This window comes from Leptosomus discolor, chromosome 14 (genome assembly GCF_034619465.1).
Source record: "Leptosomus discolor isolate bLepDis1 chromosome 14, bLepDis1.hap2, whole genome shotgun sequence".
Lineage (NCBI taxonomy): Eukaryota > Metazoa > Chordata > Aves > Leptosomiformes > Leptosomidae > Leptosomus > Leptosomus discolor.
In genome coordinates, this window is record NC_141404.1 from 17,391,254 (window position 1) to 17,413,735 (window position 22,482).

Below are 22,482 nucleotides of genomic sequence, written 5' to 3' on the forward strand. Positions count from 1 at the left end.
AGGCCGAAGTTGTGCAGCAAATCCGTATCATCCAGGCTGGGCTTGCTCCTTGGCATGCAGGTAGCTGAGCCCCTCAAGGAGGGATGTTAGTGACAGAGCAGGATAAGGGTCCACTTTTTGGTGGCTCAATACCTTTTGATCATAAGTGACATCATGGTATTAGGCTAAGTTGTCATTTTACCTCCACCTTTGCCTGACGGGTTGCAGCCACTAGCAAGGTTAAGAGTCTTCTTAGTGACACCGCTCGTATCTACACCCAGTCTTGCCCCTGCTGCCATGGTTCACTCAGGGTGTAACGCTGCTGTGTATCAAGGCCCTCAGTGGAGTTATATTTTGCTTTGCTTAACAAGCCAGTGCTATTAATGAACATTTGACAGTTTCATCAAAAATTTGTCAGTTGAAGATATCAGAAGGGTTTTAAAGTAGTGAGAATTTGTTTCTTGCTTAAGCATATGCAAATCCAATTTTACATATACAAACTGCAGAGAATTATATAACATCTTTAAAGAGACAGAAATAATTTTCACTAATGTTAAATACTTGCTCTTCAGTAATAGCAGTATTTCCATATGATATTCTAATACATACATTTGTCACATCTTGTTATGGGCATCAGTAGTCCATTAAAAACAAAAAGTTCTGTAGTTTGTAATGACAGTTGATGAGCAGTTGCTCTTCCATCCATAGAGCGAGTGGTTCTGTGGTGAGTTATTTAATTCTTGCAGGAAAGCAGATCTTTTTTCCAATAAGAAGCGTATTGCCAGAAGATAAGGTGTTGCAACCTTACCAATCTTAAAGTGCGTACATTTTTGCCCACTTAGCTTTCATGGAAGAATCAGCATCACATGCTCATTAAAATAACCAGCACATGAACCCTAGCCTCATAAAAATCTGCCATTTATTAATTATTAATCAGCAAACTGAAATTAAATGCATAAAGGAATTTCTTTCTCTCCTCTGCTAATTTTAAAACAGCCAGACTTTCTCATTCTTCTTGCGAACAAGGCAATGATAGTAATTATAGTAACCTTTTTTTTTAATTGCTTGTGTGCTGTGGTGCCTCTGGTGGTGCCTCTGAGCTTCTGGCATTTTTTAGGGTGCTGTTACACTGTTTCAGAATTGGATGAGAGGCTAATAGCTTCCTTTGAAATCTGAGAATTTTTCCTATGTTTTACAAGTATTTCAAGATGGGAACTATTAAAAATACGCAGATGTACCTTTGATGTCATCTGGTACTTACACTATCTTCAAAGAGTTGTTCAAAGAGTTGAAGTAGAATGTCCTTTGTCCAAAACCTGCGAACAATATATAGATTGTTTAATTACTGGGTACATACTATGATAGTATGTAGTTTATTTTCTACAACTTATCCAATAATAAAAACATTCTGGAGTAATGACAGATCTGCAAATTGCTATTAACCAATTTTTTAAATACCTAATTTAGTTTTCTATTCATAGTTTTATAATAGTTTGCCTCCATTTACTCCTGCTGAACATCTGACATCAAAACATAATTATTTTGCTGAACACCTGACCATAATTGTTTTGCTCACGCTTTTCCGTTAAAGTCCACCCTCTTTGTTTCAGTCCCAGCCTTGTTCTACTAAGTCTTTGAGAAAGATACATTCTCAATTTAGACAGTTAAGTCTTTTCAGGATCAGATCCTGCTCCAGGCCTGGTATTGCATCACACAAGTAAATGAAACTGGGATTGGGGCTCCCGTGTGTGGGTGCCTATCATCCAGCGGTTTGTAAAATGTGCTGCAGGGGTGTGAGGTGATACTCGGTGACATACGGCCGTATGTATGTGGGCTGGAGTGTATCTACACATAGGGGATAATTTGTGGTTTTGTTGGGACTCAGGAAACAAACGCCAGACACGCCTAATGACCAAGTGTTTGTGTACAGTGTTGGGTAGGAAGACACCTTGGGCGCTTGAGAAAGCCTCCACATACCTCAGGCCCTTCGTGCTGATCCTGCCTGGGGAGGGCATAGCAAGGAATGTATTGGCTGCGTTGAGCTGCAGCTCCATTGTCTGTGGGCAGCTCCTTCCCCCTGCGGATGCCTGTGGCTTGTTTGCTGGAATGATGACATCATGCTGAGATGTAGATGAGTGCCAGTGTCTGATATTTCATAGACTGCTTTGTCCTTGCGACACGGGCTTCAGTGACACAGAAGCCTGTTCCTTGGTTGTGAAAAGGGGACCTTATCTAAAAATGTTGCACTGGCATTAAATAGTCATGGTCCCTGCCTCACTGCTTGCTCCTTCAGAAGAGGCCTTTGGAATTAAAAAGAAATAAATATTTGATGTAAAGCTTTCCCTCTTTTAGAACATTTCAAGGGAAAACGTATTTAAAATTATAGCATGGTGGCAATTGCGGATTTACACCGCTAACATCTCAGAAGACGCAGGCCCTTGTGCCCGCTGTGGCTCATAAAAGGCGGAAGGAAGCGTTGGGCGTGGTTCACGCTGCCAGGGTTGAGGGTCAGCAGGCGCAGGGCTCGCAGCCCAGGGCGGGCCGTCGCTCCCCGCTTTGGGGGCTGCGGCCCATGGCGGAGGGGCGGGGCGGGACAGCACGGGCTGAGCCGGTGGCGGCGGGGCGGGGCGGGCCGGGCCGAGCCGGTGGCGGCGGGGCGGGGCGGGGCGGGCCGAGCCGGGGCCGGCGGGGCGGGGCGGGCCGGGCCGAGCCGGGGCCGGCCCCTGCCGCCACCGCCCCAAGCACCTTTTGAAAGTAGCGAAAGTTTCCAAACCTTCCAGCAGGCGCGTTCTGGCGGCGCTGATTGGCGGAGCCCACCGCGGCACGTGACCGGCAGCCAATGGGGTGGCCGTGTCGGGCCGGGCTCGGGAGAGCGGCGGCTGCCGGCGCGGGGCTCTGCGGTGCTGAGGCGGCGGTGGCGGCGGTGGCGGTGAGGGGCGGGCGGGCGGCACCGGGCTTCCCGCGCCGCCCAGCAGGCTGGAGGGAGGGCGGGCGGGCAGCGCTTCGGGGCTTTCCCCTCCAGCCGAGCCCCCTTGCCGCGTGTAGAGGAGGGAAGGGCGGTTTGGGTGCGGCGCAGCCCCGCCTGGTGCCCCTCGTCCTGCGGTGGTAACTGGGGCAAGGTCAGGGAGGCAAGGGGGGAGGGAGCTGGGACCCTCTTGTCTGCGGCCCCCAGCTGGTTCCCGCATCCTTCCTTGCGAACCTGACCCTCCTGCTGGAGCCGCTCTCGTGGCTGTTGGTAGAGAGGGGAGGGCAGGGGAGCGTGGGAACCGTGCCCGCTGGCTTAGCTCCCCCCGGCTTCGTGCTCCGAATGGGAATGGGAAGCCCCAGAGCGCTGGCTGGCTGACCTCTTGGCTTGCAGCTGGAAGCAGCAAGGTCAGGCACTTCAGGAGAGGAGACTTTGCGGAGTTTCCTTAGGAATCACTGGAAACTCGAAAGTGTTGGAGCTGGCCTGGTCTCTGAAAAGATGAGGGCTTTGCTGGATTAAGCTATTTGGTAAAGAAGCCCCCGAGAGGATGGTAACGCTTTTCAGTGCTGGCTGTGGGATTCTGTAGTAATCCTGGTACTCCGATGACCTCTTTCTTTTCTCTCTCTTGTGGTGATTTTCTTTTGTATTTCTTTAACAAAAGAAAATAGGCTGTTATGTTAAAGGAAAACCCTTGCAAGGAGACTATTTTAAGAAAATGTGATTTTCATCGGATGGGAAAGCTGCTTTTCAGGAGAAAGAGGGGGTTTGTTTTGGTTTACAGTTAGAAAAAGATGTCTGCTAGGAACTTCGTCATCCTTGTCATTTATGGTACTGTTTTACTCCAACTTTTTTGTTACAATATGAATTTCTCTGACACAGACCATCAGATGTTTCTACAAAGATAGGCCAACGTTGTTCACCAAACTAAAATGTTATTTTCTTTAAAAAAAAAAAAATCAGTATGCAGGGTTGTTTTGAGTCCTTTATTCTAGGAGTGAAAAAGAATCTAAGCAGACGTCCTCATGAATTTGGTGAACTTGGACTCTGGTTCCCAAATTGAAGTTCCTTCAATAATTTTGTGTGTGCCTTTTTGTGATTGTTTTTCTTCCTTAAGAATTTTGCAATTTTCTCTCACTTGAAATTGTTTGAAACGGTTTCCTGCAACATTGATGCTGAGGTGTTTTTCTCCTTGCAGAAGTCCATTCTCCGCCCATGAACATGTCCACTTCCTGTGTGATGTGGAGGTTTTGTAATGTCTGTGACCAGGACTTGAGCTGCTTGCACGCAGGAAGTCTGGCCAGATGTCTTATCTGGCTTCATGTGTGTGAAAACAAGGTGCAGCCAGTGTGTGCCTGCCATTGATTGTGACTTTCTCTCCTTGATTTTTCCACGTTTGCCAAAACTTACCAAAACATTGCTAAAACCTTCTTCAGCCCCCTTGCCTTCCCCCCTTTTGTAGTGAGCTTAGACAATAAGGAGTTCCTAATTGGTTTAATTAGTTATTCTTTGGGCATTATGCATGCTGTCTCCAAGCTATTAAAAATCAAGGGGAGAAGGCAGCGGAGGGGGAAGTCAGAGGTCTACCCTTTCTACAGACGGTTTAGGAAGATTTATGTGAGTGTGTGTTTGTTTTTTTTTTTAAATGAATTTCAGAAAATAAGAAAAAGATTTAATACTTTGTCTACAACTTGGACTTTTTCTTTTCAGTTTAAGTTTGAATCTTGCATCTTTGGTTAGTTTGAAAATCCCTGTGAGCTAAGATGTAGTGCAGGTGTACAGGGAACCTAGTAGGTCTTCCTTGTGTGTTGTGGACAAAAGATGTGCCTGTGGCATGGGACAGTAGTGAAACAATCTCTGCCATGTTGTGTCATCTCTGTGGAATAAGTATAGGTCCACAGTCCTTCCATGTATTTGCAGTTTAATAAGTAATTTTAAATGTAAGTATTATTTAGTAATGATTACCATGAAGCAGAGCGTACTCTTAACGGACAACATCCTTGGTGGGTCCATAATCTTGTGTTTACAAAGACGTACTTAGAAACCAAAGGGGACAACATCTTTATGCTTTTTTGAAAGTTAGCAAGGTTCCATGGAACTCTTATAAATCTTAGGGCTCGGTTAGGGAAAGTTCTTTTGTATGTGACCATACAATCTTAAAAAATACATCTTTTAGTCCTTCCAAATTCTAGTATAAAAACATGAGTGAGAGCCAGATTTGAGCATATTCAAGTTTTTGAGGCCAATGGGAGCTGTGTCTTTTGGTTCCAAAGGGTTGTTTGAAAGCTCATTCCATCTTAATCTTGTCAGACTTGTTTTTGTTGACCAACTGAACGCAGATATGGGATTTAGTGTAACACTTGTGTCAGAAGAATTCCTCTTTGGAAACTTCTGAAATAAATTTTAGTTTGTGTAGCAAAACCAGGCATACCCTCAGTGGAATCTCTGTTCTTGAATAAACACAGAAACTTCCTCTTGTCTGAGTGGTGAGAAATAACCATCTAAAGGAAACTCTGGCTTGCTATTCTCTGGAGTGGTTTCACCACAGTAATGGATGCCGGTCCTTCTTGGTTTCCCATTGCACCTGCATCACTTCTTTATGTCTAACCCTCCCTCCCTGCTCCTCATCTATTAAAGAGAAAATTTTTCTTCAAGTCTGCTGCAAGGATTGGTGTGTGTGTACACAGTGCCTTGAGCATAAGGACGTGCTCATTAACATCAAAGGCACTTTCAGTTTGCTTAAAAATAATAGCGTAGACGTGTTGTTAATTATGCTTGGTCATGATTTTCTTTTTAATGGGCAAGGGTACTATTTGGAAAGTCAATCCTCCTTATGTTCACTCTTTTTTCCTCATTTTTTCCCCTCCCCAGTGCATACTTACATAAATACGTACAAAGAGCAGCAGCCTTGAGACTTCTTTCTGGAAGTGTGTCAATGCATCACACAGTGGTTTTACTAGAAGGAAGACACGTAGCTTTGTCTAATTAACATTTTGTGTCAAGAAATTGAATTATAAAAACTAAAGCTTGGTAACTTTTCCCTTCACCTGCCAGCTTCCCTTCTAAATGATTTCTGTGAGTGTTTAGCTGATACTGTGCATTGAGGTGTGTGGGCACCGCCCACTTAGCTGTGACAGCTGCTTACTCTTTGCTCAATAATCTGAAAATCCCCAAGGCTGTGAAAAGGACTTGAGCTTTGCAGCATTGCTTGGGTACGTGAGAATTGGGCTTTCACTCGCTGGACTACTTTGAGTACTCAATACTGTTGTCTGTAGTAGAGGTAAGAACCACTTACATTTGTCTCAGCAGAGTTATCAGATGGCTGTTCATTCTGTTTAAACCAGGTGATTTTTCTGGAGAGGAAAGTCTCCACAGGTTATCAATAATTTTTTCTATTGAGTTCAGTAGATGTACAGTGGATGCACATTTTCTTTAGCTAGGACGTGCTGCTAAGAAGGTCATCTCCAGCATTTCCTGAGTATTGTAAATAAGAAGAGTAGAAGGCAGGACTGATATCTAAATGATCTTTGAAGTCTTTGGCTATTTTTTTCCTCTTCATTGCATCAGGATTGCCTCTAGGAAATGTTTTGCTTAGTAGATCTGGATCTGAAACTTGGTAGAAGAGCTGTGTTTCCTCAGTCACTAGATTTCAGCGATACAGTTTTCTGGCAACTGCTATTGTCATGAATTGTTCAACTCCGCCTTTATTTACTGTTCTTGACCTATTTGGGTTTCTATTAAATAGATAATGTCTATGTGGGATCTTTGTCTCGCCCAGGGTTGGACGTGGGCAGGCTATCCAGAGCATTAGGTCTGATGCTTCTCCATTGTCAGGACTAACTCATAAGATGCTATTTCCTACTGACCTGTTTATTAGAGTGCATCATGCACATCAGAGGGCGTTTATTTAATTGTGGTGTCTAGATACTTAAGTCTTCAAGTGGGAGTGACCAACTTGAGGTTTCTGATTCCCCTCTGGCTCTTTCATGTGTCATTCCCTTTTGGGACTATGTCCTGTGACTGGATTTATGCTGGCACAGGGACAGCTGGATGGTTTGGATTTCTCAGAGTTGCTGCAATCTGTCTGCATACCTAGTCCAGCCAGGTGGTACCCCACTAAAACCTCTGTGGAGCTTTTACTCTCACTTCTCTGGGAGTTTCTGGAGCTCTCTTCTCCCACAGCTCTCTGAGATATCCAGATATATTGTGGCGCTCAACCATACATAGATTGTGATATTTCAGGTTTGAAGTTGCGTAGCTTTGTCTATGTTGACCTAGGGAGAAATTTTTCCTGTGTCCAGCAGTTATGTCCATAAAAAGCTTAGGTGTTCCTGGAAATGTTAATACAGGAAATTAGTATCTTGAGTACTGTATCCATGTCTCTTTGAAATTTCTCTTTAATTTTATGGTGTCTTTAGGGTTGTTGAAATCGACCTTAATTGCACGGTCTTTGGAGCTGAAGTTGTGCCTGAGATCTCTCTCGCTTGTGTTCTGTGTGCATTGGCACAGCTGCAGCTAAAGGTTGAGGTTTGGTGCTCTGTGCTGTGTAGTCAGAGGGTGGGGAAGGTGCACACTACCAGGTATGTAGTATAAGCATGCAGCAGCCTTGGGAGAACTGGGGAAAGGGACATGATTAGTGATTCTTCCACATTTATGGTATATCTGACAGAGCCCTGTTGAGGCTGGTCTTTATTTGGTCTCCAGGTGTGCCGTGACTTCCTGGGAGGAGGGGTGTACTGCTCTGCAGGAAAAAAGTACTGAGGTAGCTCACTGCATTAGTTCTTATGCTTGATCCTTTAATTTTCCAGGGTGGGGGAAATGAAACAGGAGTTTTAAACTTTGGGGACTCATCATGGAAGACTCGGAAGGACATCACTTCAGCTCAGTGGAAGAGGAAACCAGATATTGGAAGGAGTTAGCTGTGAAGTACAAGCAGTGGTAAGGCAGTGGCTTCATTCCTCTAAGTTGTTTGATAGGGTGCATAACGCTGCGTGCAAAGACATAGCACCACGTAGGAGAGTAAATTCAAGGTGGCTCAGCTATCTCCAGTGGTAGCCGTAGCAATGCTTCTGCATAAACTATAGCAGCCCAGAGTTCTTTATGCTTACTTGAGCAGTGAATCTGTTCTGCTGTGGCACTGCTGGTTTTGGTCCTTGCTGTGGTTTGAGTAGGGCTGTGTGTCAAAATTGTGCCTCTGACTGCAGTCTGTGGCCAGCCCAGGTAAACGTAACTCCCTGTAGAACCTTGTTGGGGGTGAATGATCCAGGCCGTTGCAGAGAGAGAGATGCTGCTGTTTGCTCTTTATACCTCTGTGGATCAAGAATGGTTTGACAGCACGTAGATGGAGGACGATCCCTGGCTGAGAATGGACATACTTTGCTCTTCCCTTTAGCTCAGTGTGTTGCTCTAAATACAGCAAAGGGTGACAAAAATCCAGACTTTTTAGATGCTGATATTGGCGGGTCCTTTCTCAGATCAGGTGTTCAGACCTTTCAGTGCTGTTTGTTTAGCTTGCCTGAGGATTATTTCAATAGAATTTTTTAAAAATATAAGAACATCTTTCCTTCCATCTTTCTCTCTTTTTCTCACTTTTTATTGCTAGTTGAAAATGGCTTTGTTCGTGTTCCAAATCATTGAATTGAATAACGGATTAAATATGCAGATGGAAGTGCACAATGTACAAACTAAAGAAACTGCACATGTCCTCAACACCTATACTGTGAAGACAGACTTGGAGATTTTTCTATTTATTTGGACTTTTTAGAATTTGTTTACCAGTTTGCCATGGGGTGGCTTTCCATGCTTGACAGGGAAATGTTTGCATATGGTCCTCTCTTCCTATTGAATATGTATGTTGGATAAGGGCATAGAACCTTCTGTGTTGAAGGGCAGGTTTTTTTTTTTTTACCTTGAGTGTACAAGAGAGATTTTTTTCATTATGATGAGTTCTGTTGCTGGAATTGCTCTCTAGTGCTGAGAGTACACAGGAGGAATTGCGTGAATTCCAAGAAGGGAGTCGAGAGTATGAAGCTGAACTGGAGACTCAGCTGCAGCAAACAGAGTCCAGAAACAGAGACCTTCTGTCAGAAAACAATCATCTGCGAATGGAACTGGAGTCAGTTAAGGTAAGACTGGATGATGCATACAGTATCTGTACATTCTAAGTGCAAAGGTTGAGCAAGACAGGCACGTGCAGATTCATCTTGCCTTGTGGACAGGGACATTCAGCATTACAGAGAAATTGAACTGAAAACTGCAAACCAGAAAGTCTTGAAAAATTAAGAAATGCCAATCTGTTGTCTGCTTTGAAGGAGCTGGATACCTTGGTAATGTTCCTGAACCCCTCCTATCAGGTTGTGGCTATGTGTCAGGATGTCACGGTTTGAGGCTGGGCCGGCCACTAACGAATGACAGATGCTCTGTACTAACCCCTCTCCCCTCTCAAAAGGGAAAGGGAAAGAGAACGAGAGAGAGAGACTTTACAGTTTAGAAAAGAAAACTAAAACAGCTTTAATGAAACAGTAACAATAAAGGAAAAGATAATAATAAGAATAAGGAAAAAAAATGAAATATATAAAATATGTACAAATACATACAAAACCAATACCGAGCCCAACTCCCCCCCACCCTGATGACAATATGTCACCACCACACCACAGGGCTGGCGCTGGGGCAGTCACAGGCTGGACTCGGCAGCAGACAGGGATGGGATGCAGGAGCTGGACTCAGGCACTGGATTCAGGGATGCAGGATCGGGATCAACGACAGAAGAACAGACAGAGTCCTCCTCAGATGTCGGCCATCGAAGAAGAGAGCGAGACCCTCGTGATCCCTCAGCTTTATACTGAACATGACGTCTATGGGATAGAACACTCTGTTGGTCAGGTTTGGGTCACCTGTCCGGTTCGCTCTTCCCTGTAGGTGCGACCCTTTTCACTCCTGGCACCCCAAATGGAGTACAAGATTTAGCAGTGACCTTGGTTGCCATAAGAACAAGTACAAGCCAGGACCTCTCTGCATCCCATTCCTTGGTACGAACTATAAACATCAGGGGTTATCACTGCTGGGAGCAGTCACTGTCTTGAAAAACTTCCTGCTGTTTCAGAAAGTGCCGTTAGTTAGAGGTGACCTAACTGAAAAGTTAAAGCACTAAAACAGAATTAGTTCAGTTTAGCCCAAACCAGGACACAGGATAGATTTGAGATGGGAGAAAATTGTTTGCAGTAGGGAGGAGAGTAAACATGAACATACCAGAGCTGCTGTTCTGTTTCTTCTTCTATCTACTTAGTGCTTTTTTTCACTTTTCTTGCTGTCTGTATTGTGCAGACGTGAATAATATTGCACAACAGTCAAAATACAAACATTCCAGCTGTGTTGTTGCATTACATAAGAAAACTCAGTAGTTTTAAACCCTTTTTACATAGTTGTGTATTTGTTATCTGTCATTCCAGATAAGCTGGGAAGCAGCAGCTGGTGGGTAACACACAGTACTGAGAGGCATGAAACAGTTTCAGTCCTGGTTTCATTACCGAATCTGTCTGTACTTGTGGAAAAATAATTTATCCTCTTTACACTTGGTTAGCCTTCTGTGAAACCATCTGAAAAGCATTAACTTCCATAATTATAAAACATAAGGGATATGAACTTACTGAGATGGAACTTCTAACCGGAGTGACTTAAGAAAAAATGAAGCTATCGAGAGTATGAAGACTGATGAATCTGCTTCATTTCAGTCTGAGAGTCCCCTGTGCTGGTTGACAGGTTTAGGAGATAATGCAAAGTTTTCTTGAACTTGAAAAAAATTGTCACTGAAATTGTCGTGCCTTTTTAAAGTTTGATCTGATTGGTATGTTACTTAAAGGTGAGGTATAGTCACCCAAGAAACATGACCACTGTATTTGGTAGGGCTAGGTCAATATCTGTGGAAGCCGAGATTATTTTAGTTACATTTCTACTCAATTGGATTTAATAATGACCTAATGGGAGTGAAGGTATTTGTGTGATTAATGATTTATGAGTAGTTAATCACTGGATTAATCCAGGTTTGCAATGCCTTTTGTGTAAACTATTGTCCAAATTACTATCTTAAGGAAATAATCTTCCATTCCAAGCAGATGTGCTGTCCTTCTAAGCACCACCTTAGTCATCCTCCCTGCTTTTTGATAGCAAAACCTCCAAGGCTTGTTTCATTATATTTGTTATGTTGCACTGATCTTTGTTGTTGTATTAGCGCCTTAGCAGTATTAAGTGCTCTGCATGTTGTATGGAGTATTGGTCTACTGTTCCATGTAGCTACATGAACCCAGGGAAGCTAATGGGTTTGGGGAGAAGGTGTAAGTTTGACAAAAATGAAACCTGCAGTTCATTTAACTGAGGAGGGTGTGGACTATTTTCTTTCTCTAGAGGAGCTGGGATGAGAGGAGGGGCCAATGAACCAGCTAAAGCAATTAATGAAAATAGTAGGAAACTACATAAAACCTCAAAAAGTGCAGGGTAAACATATTTTAGAAAATCTTAAATTATTCTTCACAGTAGATATAAAAGATATTCTGCTTGAAACAAACCTTTTAACAATTGGCTATTCATGTAGCCTGAAAACTGCAGTTAACAGCCTGCAGTGAAGGAACAGAGACTCCATTGATGACCAGATCAGCTGATAGTTTATTACAATTGGCTAAAAACAAAGACTCAGACCTTGCAGTTCTGATCTTTTATTTGAATCAACTCAAGAGCAAACCATTAAACTCGTGAAGCTGTTGAGCAGCAGTGTTAACTGAGCCCATCAGGGGTTGGTCTGCATCTAGGTCAACACTAGTGAGCTTTGCCAGGCCCACACAGCTTGTGGCTTTGAGCTTACCAGCCTAGTGTGTGTGTGTGTCTGAAAACAGAGTTCACACTACCTAAAAATAAATGGAAATAGTGCTTTGGAGGGCTTGTACAGAGAGTCTTGAAAAGCTAGTTGAAAGTAATCCGCCTCTTAGAGCTTGGGGACTCTTAAATTCAGCATGTAACTATGCTTCAGAGATCTGGAATTATGGCAGTGTCACCACACCGTAATCAAATAAGAATTTCCTAGTTCACAATGAATATCTCTTTCTCTCCTCCTTGTCTATGCATTTCATGTGCTAAAATAGCTGTCTTCAAATTATCTGTCATGCTAGACTACATGCCATGGTTTTTAAATTCCAATGCGTGTATTTGTTTTCAGTGACTTCAAGTATGTTGTACTTAAATTCTGGATGGAGAAAGCATTTCAGGAATGCTACTTATACAGCAATCTTTGAGTTTCAAAAAAATGTCTGGCGTGTTGGAGTGATCTTGTTGTCCCACAAGCAGGGTCTGGTACCCGGTGTGCAAAATGCCAATATACACACGGAGTTGAGGTATTTTATTTCATTGATGTGCATTAATGGATGCCTGTGTCAAGACAGCACACCTGACCTCAGAGTTTTCCATAATTATACACTTAACTAAAACATATTTATCATTATTCCCTTCGGTGATTGGTTCTTCTTCCTTGCTTCTAATGCAAATCAGTGCGCAGTCTCTTTCTCATCTTCTATTGTCCTTTTTGAGTTGGTGGTTGCGATCTCCCCTTGCTGGAATTACCTTTTGCCTACTTCTCTAATCTTGTCAGTCCCAAGCAGTTCTTCATGGTTTGCTGGCCAAACCACAATCCATCACCCTTTCTGACAGAGCGACATTGTCTAGTAGCTAGTTCCTAAATCTAGTAGTTGCTGTTTCACCAAAATTGGATCAGGACCATACAAAGAACTCTTAGCAGCTTCCCAGTTGCTTCAATCACATTTTAAATGTCATTAATACCAGTGATAACAGTCTGATAGCAAGGTGGTGAAGTGTAAAGCATCGCAGTTGACTGTGTGCTGCGGAGCTAACTCCGCATATAGTGGCAATAGCAGGAGAGAGATATTTGATGGAGAAGCTAAGCCTTCCTCCCCACCTGTGCCTTTCTTAAATGTACCCTTGTGTACTTGCTGTAAAAGGAGACAGTTTGGTTTAGGTTCACATCCTGAAGCATTTTGTCATCTAGGGCTTTGAACCTGCTTTGGGCTAATAAAACCACAGGGCTGTGGAGAATCCTGCTGGTTCCTCAGCAACATGTAACAGTGTCACACTTGGATGTATTTTTTTCTTGTTATTTAGGCTCCTAAGTACTTCTTTACTGTTTATTAGGGTTGAAAATAAGTGGCTTCCCTTGCATCCTGCTTTGCATGTGGCTAAAGCCCTTGGGGCTCAGAAATTGTGCGGAGTCTTGCTGTCTGGGAGAGCAAGGAATAGCCCTGTGCTGTGGAGGCTGGGAGCTGCTCCCCATTGTTTGGTAAGGAGTGACAGGAAGAGCTCTTGTTTGCTGGCAGCCCAGAAGTATGAGCAATTTGCTTTGTTGGCGTTTTACCATGTGTAAGGTGATGTTTCTCAAAAAACTTCACAGCATCTGTGTTGCGAAAACGGGGAAGTCAATCCGGTCTTGTGCTGCTGGCACTGAATGTGTGACAGACGCAAATTGGGAGACAAATAGTAATCGTTTATTTACAGCAACATTTACAAGTTCTTTTGGATTGCCGGGGATAAATTAAAAGCTACAGTTATAACACAAGGTTTATCACTAATATAACAACACCACACACTATGCACACGCATACACACTAACAACAATAACAACTTGCCTGCTTTAGGCCCGGCCACTTGGCAAATAGACAAGCTTGTATAACAGGGATACAGTGGAACAAGAGACAGTAAAGTTGCGACAAAAAAGAATCAAGGATACACTCAAGGAAACATAGAAATATAGCTGAGGAGAAAATGTGAAATACACCCGGGGAGGAAAAGTATATCTCTCAGCGTTAGCTGAAGTAAATAATATTACCCGAGGTAAATAATCTTACCCACACGGCATCCCAAGTCGGGGGGGGTGGAGAATGAGCGAATTCGTCAATCCATCCAGTGGTCGATATGGTTCCGAGTTGATCCTGTCCCGAATTTTGGGCCAAACTTGGGGTGATATTTGTACTCAAATTTTACATTACATCACCAGGGTATACATGTGGGTGGGGATGACTATAGACAATCTTAATCGCTTATGTTAATGCCACAAAGTTTGTTCATGGGTGGAGGTAGTGGCTCCCTTTTGTTTAGGACTAAGAGATTGGTTTATGTTAATGCAACAAAGTCTGTTAATTTACACCTGCATGGGGGGAGGTAGTGGCTCCTCTTGTTCAGGGCAAAGGGAATGGGGGACTGGGACCACGAGGCCTCTGCCCTGTCTCATGCTCCTCCAGGCAATCCTCCTAACACCAGATATCGATCTAGTGGTGCTTGCCCCCTGCCCAGTGCTTGCCACTTTGCCCGACGCTGATTTTCATGCTTCCAGGCACGCAGCTACATGGTGTAGACTTGGACTTTGTGATTAACTTTGCGCTCTCTCTACAATCTGGCTCTGCCTTTGAAGGGGCTCAGACAATGCCACAGAAAGAGGACAAAGAGAACGTGCATTGCTAAGTCCCTAATACACTGTTTGGTTTGCCTTTGATTAGGAAAAGATTGAAATGCAGCATTCAGAAGTATACAGGCAAATCTCCGCACTGGAAGATGACTTGGCACAGACAAAAGCTATTAAAGATCAACTTCAGAAATACATTCGAGAACTAGAGCAAGCAAATGATGACTTGGAAAGAGCAAAAAGGTGACTCACCTTCTGTGTTTTCCTCATCTGTTCTGTCATGTGAGTTTGGTGTCTCTGAGGTGTTTGGGATGCTGTGGTCGTTAGCACTGCCATTCTGAACTAATCACTTAGGTGATGATTGTGGTGAAGAGGTTTGTGGCAGATGGGAAATGCGATAAATTTTTTTTTTCCCCCTTCCACTCCCCCCACTGCATTCTTTCATATCTTACAAGCTAAAATAAAAAAAAAATAATAAAACAAAGCAAACCAAACAAAACTGCAATGTTATCCCTTTTCTTGTGAGAGGGAGTTCCTCTATATTCTTGAAGGATCTGGTAGTGACATCTTATGCACTCTTTTTCAGAGCCACTATAATGTCACTGGAGGATTTTGAACAGCGTTTAAACCAGGCTATTGAAAGAAATGCTTTTCTGGAGAGTGAGCTGGATGAGAAAGAAAACCTTCTGGAGTCTGTGCAGCGCCTGAAAGATGAAGCTAGAGGTTAGGCAGAAATTACTTGTATCTTTCCCTTTCTCCCCTCCTGGCTTGTAGCTGTTCAGTCCTCTCCGTATATCTTAGAGCTTGGCTTTTAAGTTTGCATCTTTTAAATCTGCTCTCTGAAATATAGAAGCAAATAAGAAAGCTTCAAGGCTGTTTCCCCTCCACTCCTTGAACTTCTGACCTTGTTTCAGAGCAGCTCACAGAAGCAAAAGTCTGTTTCAGCCTTCTCCTAATCTGTGGTGGCGCTCCAGGACCTTAGGGGGTTAAGAAGAGCCAATCCAGTTGGGGCTTGTGCTGGTCTGACTTCCTGTAACCCATAAGGTCAGCTTTAATAACCATTAACCTCAATGCTTCCTGGCCTGTGAAAAGTTGAGTCAATGAAACACTAATTGGGCAGTAGAACAGGAGGGCTGTGATAGACTTCTCGTTACCTTTGAATAGCTTCATGTGCTAGCGTCTTGATATCTGTCAGTAATGCTGGATGAGAAGAGAGAGACCATAGAGCTGGAAAAACATCTTCTATTTTCAGATCTGCTCAGATTCTGTGCCCTTGAGTGTTTTCCATAAGATACAGCCAGGCTGTGCGATGGAAGTGCTCTGTTCCTTGGCTAAATAATGGTGTGGCTTCCACCTGGCCTCAGCTCAAATTTCCTTCATGTGGAAACCAGAGTAGAAGAGAAAAGGGTGCAATAGGTAGGATCTTAATGTGGCAGGGAGCTGGAGTGTAGCCAAGGTGTGCCAAGCTGCCTAGCCTCAGTCTTGATGGGCCACTGCTTACCAGCCTGTAACATTTGGAAGGGAGTTAATTCCCTGCCTCAAGGGTGTGAGAATTAAAGCCAGATAATAACTACTGAACTAATACTACAAAAACATTGAGCCACAATCCTAGAAAAGCCTTTGGTCATCGTCCAGATTTTGAACATACGCCTGGAGTAATCTTCACAAGAATAAGTGACTCCACCTCCACAAGGAGAAGAATGTTTTGCTCAAAAGATTCTCCCCTGTTTTTATCTTTGTCGATACATACTCCAAAGACTTGCTTTGTATTGCTTCCTTTGTAGATCTACGACAAGAGCTTGCAGTGCAGCAGAAACAGGAGAAACCCAAAACACCCGTGCGAACTACCCTGGAAACAGAAAGAACAGACACTGCAGTTCAAGCGTCCTTATCTGTGCCTTCAACTCCCTCGGTGCACCGAGCACCCAACATCAACATACCCACCCCTGCGACGTTTAGGAGAGGTGACTGACAGGAAACCAGCACAGAAATACTATTTGATGCTCTTGTTTTTGCTGTAGTTTCTGGCTGAAGGAGGAATGAGAAGAAGGGAGCAGAATTGGGTGTTTCAGTTAAATACACCTAAATCCAGTCACCATGGTCTCCATATTCATAGACTGTGATTTTTGGAGCTTGTTCATAAGCTGTTCATTTCCATTTGACTTGAACTGTCCAGTAATAATAATCGCGAGGGACAAGATGAGCTGTTGGGACTTTACTATCACATCTGTCTCAGAGATGTTGAGCTAACTTAGAGGAAAGACTTTACAGTGTGATCTTTAATGTTGTACTTGTGTTACTTGAATTGGTTTCTCTGTAAGAGTAGGTGCTCTTTGAGAGGGGCTTTCTTTTTACGCTGGAACAGCAGGACACTGATAAGTAATCCTAGCTGTCTGTACTGAATGACTGTATCGGCTTTCATGTCAGTATCAGTTACTTATTTTTCGTGAGCACTGATAATTTCAATATTTCAAACCTCTAACACTAACTTTTCCATCATCTTACTTAAAAAGACAGAAATTTGTGTAACTGTGTTCATGTGTATATGTAAAAGCAGAGAGTTGTACTGTCACATTCTGATGACTTGATATTATAGCTCTGAGCGCTAACAAAGTTTGATTGTGGGCTTCAGTACGCTTAACCTGAAATTGTGTTGTGTGGAGGAATTAGTGCTTCTATAAAAGTGAGAGGATCTGGAGATTTGTAGTAAAATGAGAGATGATGGTCCTGTCTGAGGACACAGCCTTCTCATCCCACTGTATCAACAAAGGTGCAGAGTGGGCTGTTAGAACAGATCTCTAGAAACCCAAGCCACAGCATGTCTTGAGGCTTTAGCTTAGGACAGTGTAACTTGAGCTATCTCAGGGAGACAGTGCTTCATGTTCCTAATGGATATGAAAGATCTGGAGGTGAGATACAAAAAGGTGAAGATATCAATGTTTCCTCTGTTCTGTATGTCAGGCTGTCTTCTGACTTCCAATATGAAAGCGCTTTGGTTTTTTTTTTCTTCGAATAATGTATCCTTTTTTAACCTGCCCTGCAGGTCTTGAGGACAGTTACAGTGCAACCCCTCTCACACCTGCTGCAAGAATATCTGCACTTAACATCGTGGGAGACTTGCTGCGAAAAGTGGGGGTGAGTGATTACCTGCTAGTCAATGCTCTTGGAAAGGTAGAGCTCTCTGAAACTAGCCAGCAGTATTTGTGCTTCTGCTCTGGGGAGACTGGAAAAAGTATCTTGCCCCCAGGTTAGCTACGCATGGCCTTGAAATTTGGTCCGGACTTTGTAGGTTTCATCCAAATGGATGGACCCTGCTCTGCTTTTCTTCCTCTACAATATTCTGAAAGCGCATGTGCAGGAAGAAAAATCGACAGGAGTAAATTAAGGAGGGATCTACTCCCAAGAAAGGCAGAGAAGAAAGCAGGCTTGTGCCTGGGGAAGTTTGCCTTAAGAGTTCAGTAGTCTTCTGAGCAACGCCTAATGTCATGTTAAGCTGTAGTTTGACATTTAAGGTAGTGCTGATGCTGGAAAAGTTATCCTGTGACTTCCTTCTGTTTTCTCCCTTATGCTCCAGTACTGTGTTGGCACAAGCATTTGTATGATTTTTTTGATGAGCTGAGCTGCAGAACTGATATAGTCGAAGAGTAATCCAGCAACAAAGGCAGAGTGATCTAGGATGGGAGCTTGTGGTTGAGAATGGGGTGTCCATGGCTCTGTTCCCTTGGGTGTACCACCTAGTACGTACAACCTAATATATGTCTAGGGAAGCAGTTAGCTCAAAGGAACATTTAGTAATCTAAGAAGTGATGCCTGTAAGAAAGATGTCCAAATCTCCCTGAGGAAGCTGAAGATTTTGTGTTCTTGCTGGTGAACAGCATCAGCTCCTTAACCTCGCTTACAGAAACAAGGGTTCAGCTTTAGAGAGGTGACCAGCTTCATCTCTTCAGAAATTCAGAACTGTTGTGGTTTAACCCCAGCTGGCAACTAAGCACCACCCAGCCTCTTGCTCACTTCCCCCAGCAGGATGGGGGATAGCATTGGAAGAGTAAAAGTGAGAAAACTTGTGGGTTGAGATAAAGACAGTTTAATAGGTAGAGCAAAAGCTGTGTATGCAAGCAAAGCAAAAGAAGGATTTCATTCACTACTTCCCATCAGCAGGCAGGTGTTCAGCCATCCCCAGGAAAGCAGGACTCCATCGTGCATAATGGCTACTTGGAAAGACAAACGCCATGTCTCTGAACATGTCCTCTCTTCCTTCTTCCCCCAGCTTTATATACCAATATGATGTCATATGGTATGGAATATCCCTTTGGTCAGTTGGGATCAGCTGTCCCAGCTGTGGCCCCTCCCAGCTTCTTATGAACCCCCAGCCTACTCACTGGTGGGATGGTGCAAGAAGCAGAAAATGCCTTGACTCTGTGTAAGCACTGCTCAGCAGTAACTGAAACATCCCTGTATTATCAACAGTGTTTCCAGCACAAATCCAAAACGTAGCCCCATAAGAGCTACTATGAAGAAAATTAACTTTGTCCCAGCCAAAACCAGCACAAGGCACTGGGGTCTAGCAGGTTTCTCTACCAGACAACTCATTCTAAAAGAAAGAAACGAACAAAAAACCCCAAACACTCTTAATGCCATTTTGGTGTGCCGCAATGCCATCTCGTGAAAGAGAAGGGTGGTATCTGACACTTGCCTTATCTGTGTTTACTTTAGGCTTTGGAGTCCAAACTCGCATCTTGCCGAAACTTTGTGTATGACCAGTCTCCAAACAGAACCACGGTGTCCATGTACATGAACAGAGATGTCCTTGAAACACGTCTGAGTCCTCATCAGCCTCTGTGTGATACGGGGTGAGTGCTGTTCTCTGCTGTTGTGTCTTAGTGAGAAATGTTGGTGTGGAACTTGGTGACTTACTGTTCTATTTAGTGTCAAATCTTTGTTTTGTAGAGACAGATTTGTTTTCAATAGATATGAAATTTAGTAATTCAGGTTTGATTTGAATGTTTTTAGATCAGTTTAACACTTGAAATCAGTAGCTGCTGAAATTCAAAAACTAGCTGTAATCAAGTTTTGAAAACCACAAATTCAGAGCAAATGTAGTAAATACATTTTTATTGTAAACCCAGCGTTTAAATGGGATGAAGAACAACAGAGGAGCTCCTGTTTTTTGGCTCAACTTGTTCTGTGCTTTATGCTGTTGTACAAGTGATGTCTCAGGAACATTATGGCATGTAGGAACTCCCCTTATCACAGTTAAGATTCTCCTTTATGGAAGAATGGGGAAAAGAGGCAAATAATGGGTTCACTCAATCAGAATGCTTTACAGTTGCTAAGATGTGTTTCCAAGGAGCAGCTGACGGGAGGTTACCTGACTCAACTTAAAAATTTGTCTGAACACTTGAACTGGTTGTCTTTTTTTTTAAACAAATGAAGAAAAATCAGTAAGGTTATCAGGAATTGCAGTTCAGTGTCTGCTTAAATGCTGCCAATCCTGTGCCGCCACATTCTTTAGATTCTCTGTAAATTAAGTGCCTATAGTACAGTTTGTTCCAGACATAATTATTCAGCTAAATGCTTGCGCTGGGAATACTGATTTGTGCTGTTACCCAGTGCCCAAAGTTGTTGTGTGGAAGGAGTGCTCTACATTGTACTTGGTATCCCAGCCTGAGGAGAAACTTCATGAAAGCTCCTACAAGAAAGCCTCAAGGTCTGTACATTTACATATTTGTGCAGCTGATTATACATCTACTGCTGCAGTGCTGGAACTGAAATTCCAACACCTGTAAAAGATAGCTTCTCATTCCTCAGAGGGAAACAGCTCTGTGTTACAGTGGAAACTCAGCCCAGTTGAGTAACGGGCTTACTTAGTGCTCGGAGTGATATTCTTTATCTGTTGATTTCTCAAGCTGAGTGGTGCACTCTGGGAGTGAACAGTTGCTCTGAAGATGGTAACACTGAGCAAGAAATGCACAAACTTCTTTTTGTATTTGCAGGTTAGTGAAACGCCTGGAGTTTGGAACACGGCCTTCAAATATTCCAGGACCAATGAGCCATCCCTCGCAAAGTGTTGTCAAGATGCTGCTATGAAAAGGCTGGCTCCCTTTGGAAAAAGAAAAAACAAACAAACAAACAAAACAAACCCAAAAAACAACAACAACAACAAAAAAACCAACTTTAGTTTTAAAGAGAATGTCAATGAGCAATCAGGCAGCGGTCTCAGGGTAGGTCAGAACTGAAGAAGCAGCTGCAATTGGCAATGGCCTCCTGTGGCCTTGCCCAGTCTGGCCTCTTGACCAACTTCTGTGGGAGTGTGATAAAGCAATGCTTCCTAGCAGTGCAGGGCTTAGAATTGCTTCCTACATCAGTTGCTGTAAATAGCTTCTTGAAAGTGGCTTCTCATGACAGTGCCAGTCAAAGCCATTGTCCCTCTACCTACAACAGAGACAGTATTACCTGCGCAGCTCCTCAGGCTTTGGCGTTTGGTGTTAGTACAGCACCATGGTGTTCTGGCTTCAGTTCTGGTTGTGCTGCCTTTCTATCATGGGTGTTGTGTGCTGCAGTCACCCAAATTAGAGGAGTGGTTTTAAGTGGGGAAAGGTGTATTTCTGTGTGGAAGCTGCTCAGCTCTGTGGGGTGTTTGCTGGTCAGAATCTCGCTACAGAAAAACCTGCCTCTGTAGTGGTAAGATGGTTTTGTAAGCAGTGATTTGCCTTTAAGAACAGGTCATGGTTAAAGGTGAGGAGTGCCTAATACTTAGAGTACTCGGGAGGCCCCAGAGCTAACAGCAAGGTAGGAGACTTTGGACTGGCTTAATATATAGATGTCTTTTTTTTTTTTTTTTTTTTTTTTGCCATATTGTGGCCCATAAAGCTTGGCTATTGTAGGAAGCACGAGACCTGGTTAAGTTCCTAGTTCTAACATCTTAATAGGTGGGTTTTACTGCTTTCTAAACCTCACTTCATTAATGTGCCTTGGGTATTAGTGATTTTTATCTTGTTTTATTTTTTCTGTGAGAATATACACTTTCAGCTGTTACTAATTTAGAAATATTTTTTTAACCTGAAAAGTCCTTTATGCTACACAACTGTATATGAGTAGAGAATTATTTTTAATTTTTTTTTTCCCCTATAGACTATTATTGTATTTTGATTTGTTTTTTAAATGGAGTAGGTTCACTCACAGTATTAATGTACTTTATGGAAGCCTGTACTTGCAAAATAATCATGATTAAGCAATTTTTATGTTTTTTGTGGGGAATGGGATGGGGAAAACTTAATTGACAAAAGAATGCATAAATAGGTTTTTTGTTGTGTTTTTTTTTTCTAAATGCTGTGAAAACAGCCACTGATGCATCTGTTTCTCTGGAATAAGAAATAACCACAGATCATTCCCATTATTCAGGCCATATACAAAATTGGCTTAACTGGAGAGCAGAATAAAGCTTATTTTTAATGCTAGTTGTTGATTCATTTTGAGTGGTTTTTTGCAAGTTGTCACTGTGGTTTATGCACAGATGTTTCTGATGAATGAAGCTGAAAGATGTTTGTTTTGCTGAATCATATGCACAGATTTTTGTACATCTCTTTCTTCTCATGGTTTCCTACCCTAAGGAATGTAAATATTGCCATAGCTAAAGATGCCTTTGGGATTTACAGTGCTTAGTATTGGCATTGCTCTCTTATGATCTTGAACTCTTGTCTCTTTTTAACGTGATTTTTGTCCTCTCACACAGGGAGCTGACAGTCTTTTCTTACCTATGAGGAGCAGAAGTGTGTGGGCTACTTTGTTAGTTGTGCTGACACATGGACTACAGATCAGTGGACTGTGTAGCCTGGAGGGGATCAGTCAAGACATGTTCCTTATTTTCCCAGAATTTGTCTGCTGGGTGAGCAAGTTGATTTGCAGTCAGATTGAGACTCAGCATTGAGATAAGGTAGAAAGTTGGAAAATGTGGCTGTGCTGGTATTACGTGTTTTACAGAGGTATTATTAATATGACTACAGATATAATCAGACAGACTAGAGGTGGATATGCTATGGAGAATTGTCAAAATAATTTAGTCCAGAACAGTCAGCGCTGTAAT

The 22,482-nt window shown here is 42.9% G+C and overlaps 1 protein-coding gene across 1 annotated transcript; it reads left to right on the forward strand.

The window, feature by feature from the left end:
• The first annotated feature begins 7,766 nt into the window (after positions 1 to 7,766).
• Positions 7,767 to 20,733, forward strand: NDE1 (nudE neurodevelopment protein 1). Its single transcript, XM_086472967.1, has 8 exons — positions 7,767 to 7,879; positions 8,913 to 9,066; positions 14,494 to 14,642; positions 14,986 to 15,122; positions 16,184 to 16,363; positions 17,443 to 17,534; positions 19,113 to 19,249; positions 20,393 to 20,733. Exons 1-8 carry the CDS (start codon positions 7,794 to 7,796, stop codon positions 20,484 to 20,486), a joined length of 1,029 nt encoding a protein of 342 aa, XP_086329093.1. The 5' UTR covers positions 7,767 to 7,793; the 3' UTR covers positions 20,487 to 20,733.
• The last annotated feature ends 1,749 nt before the right edge of the window (positions 20,734 to 22,482 follow it).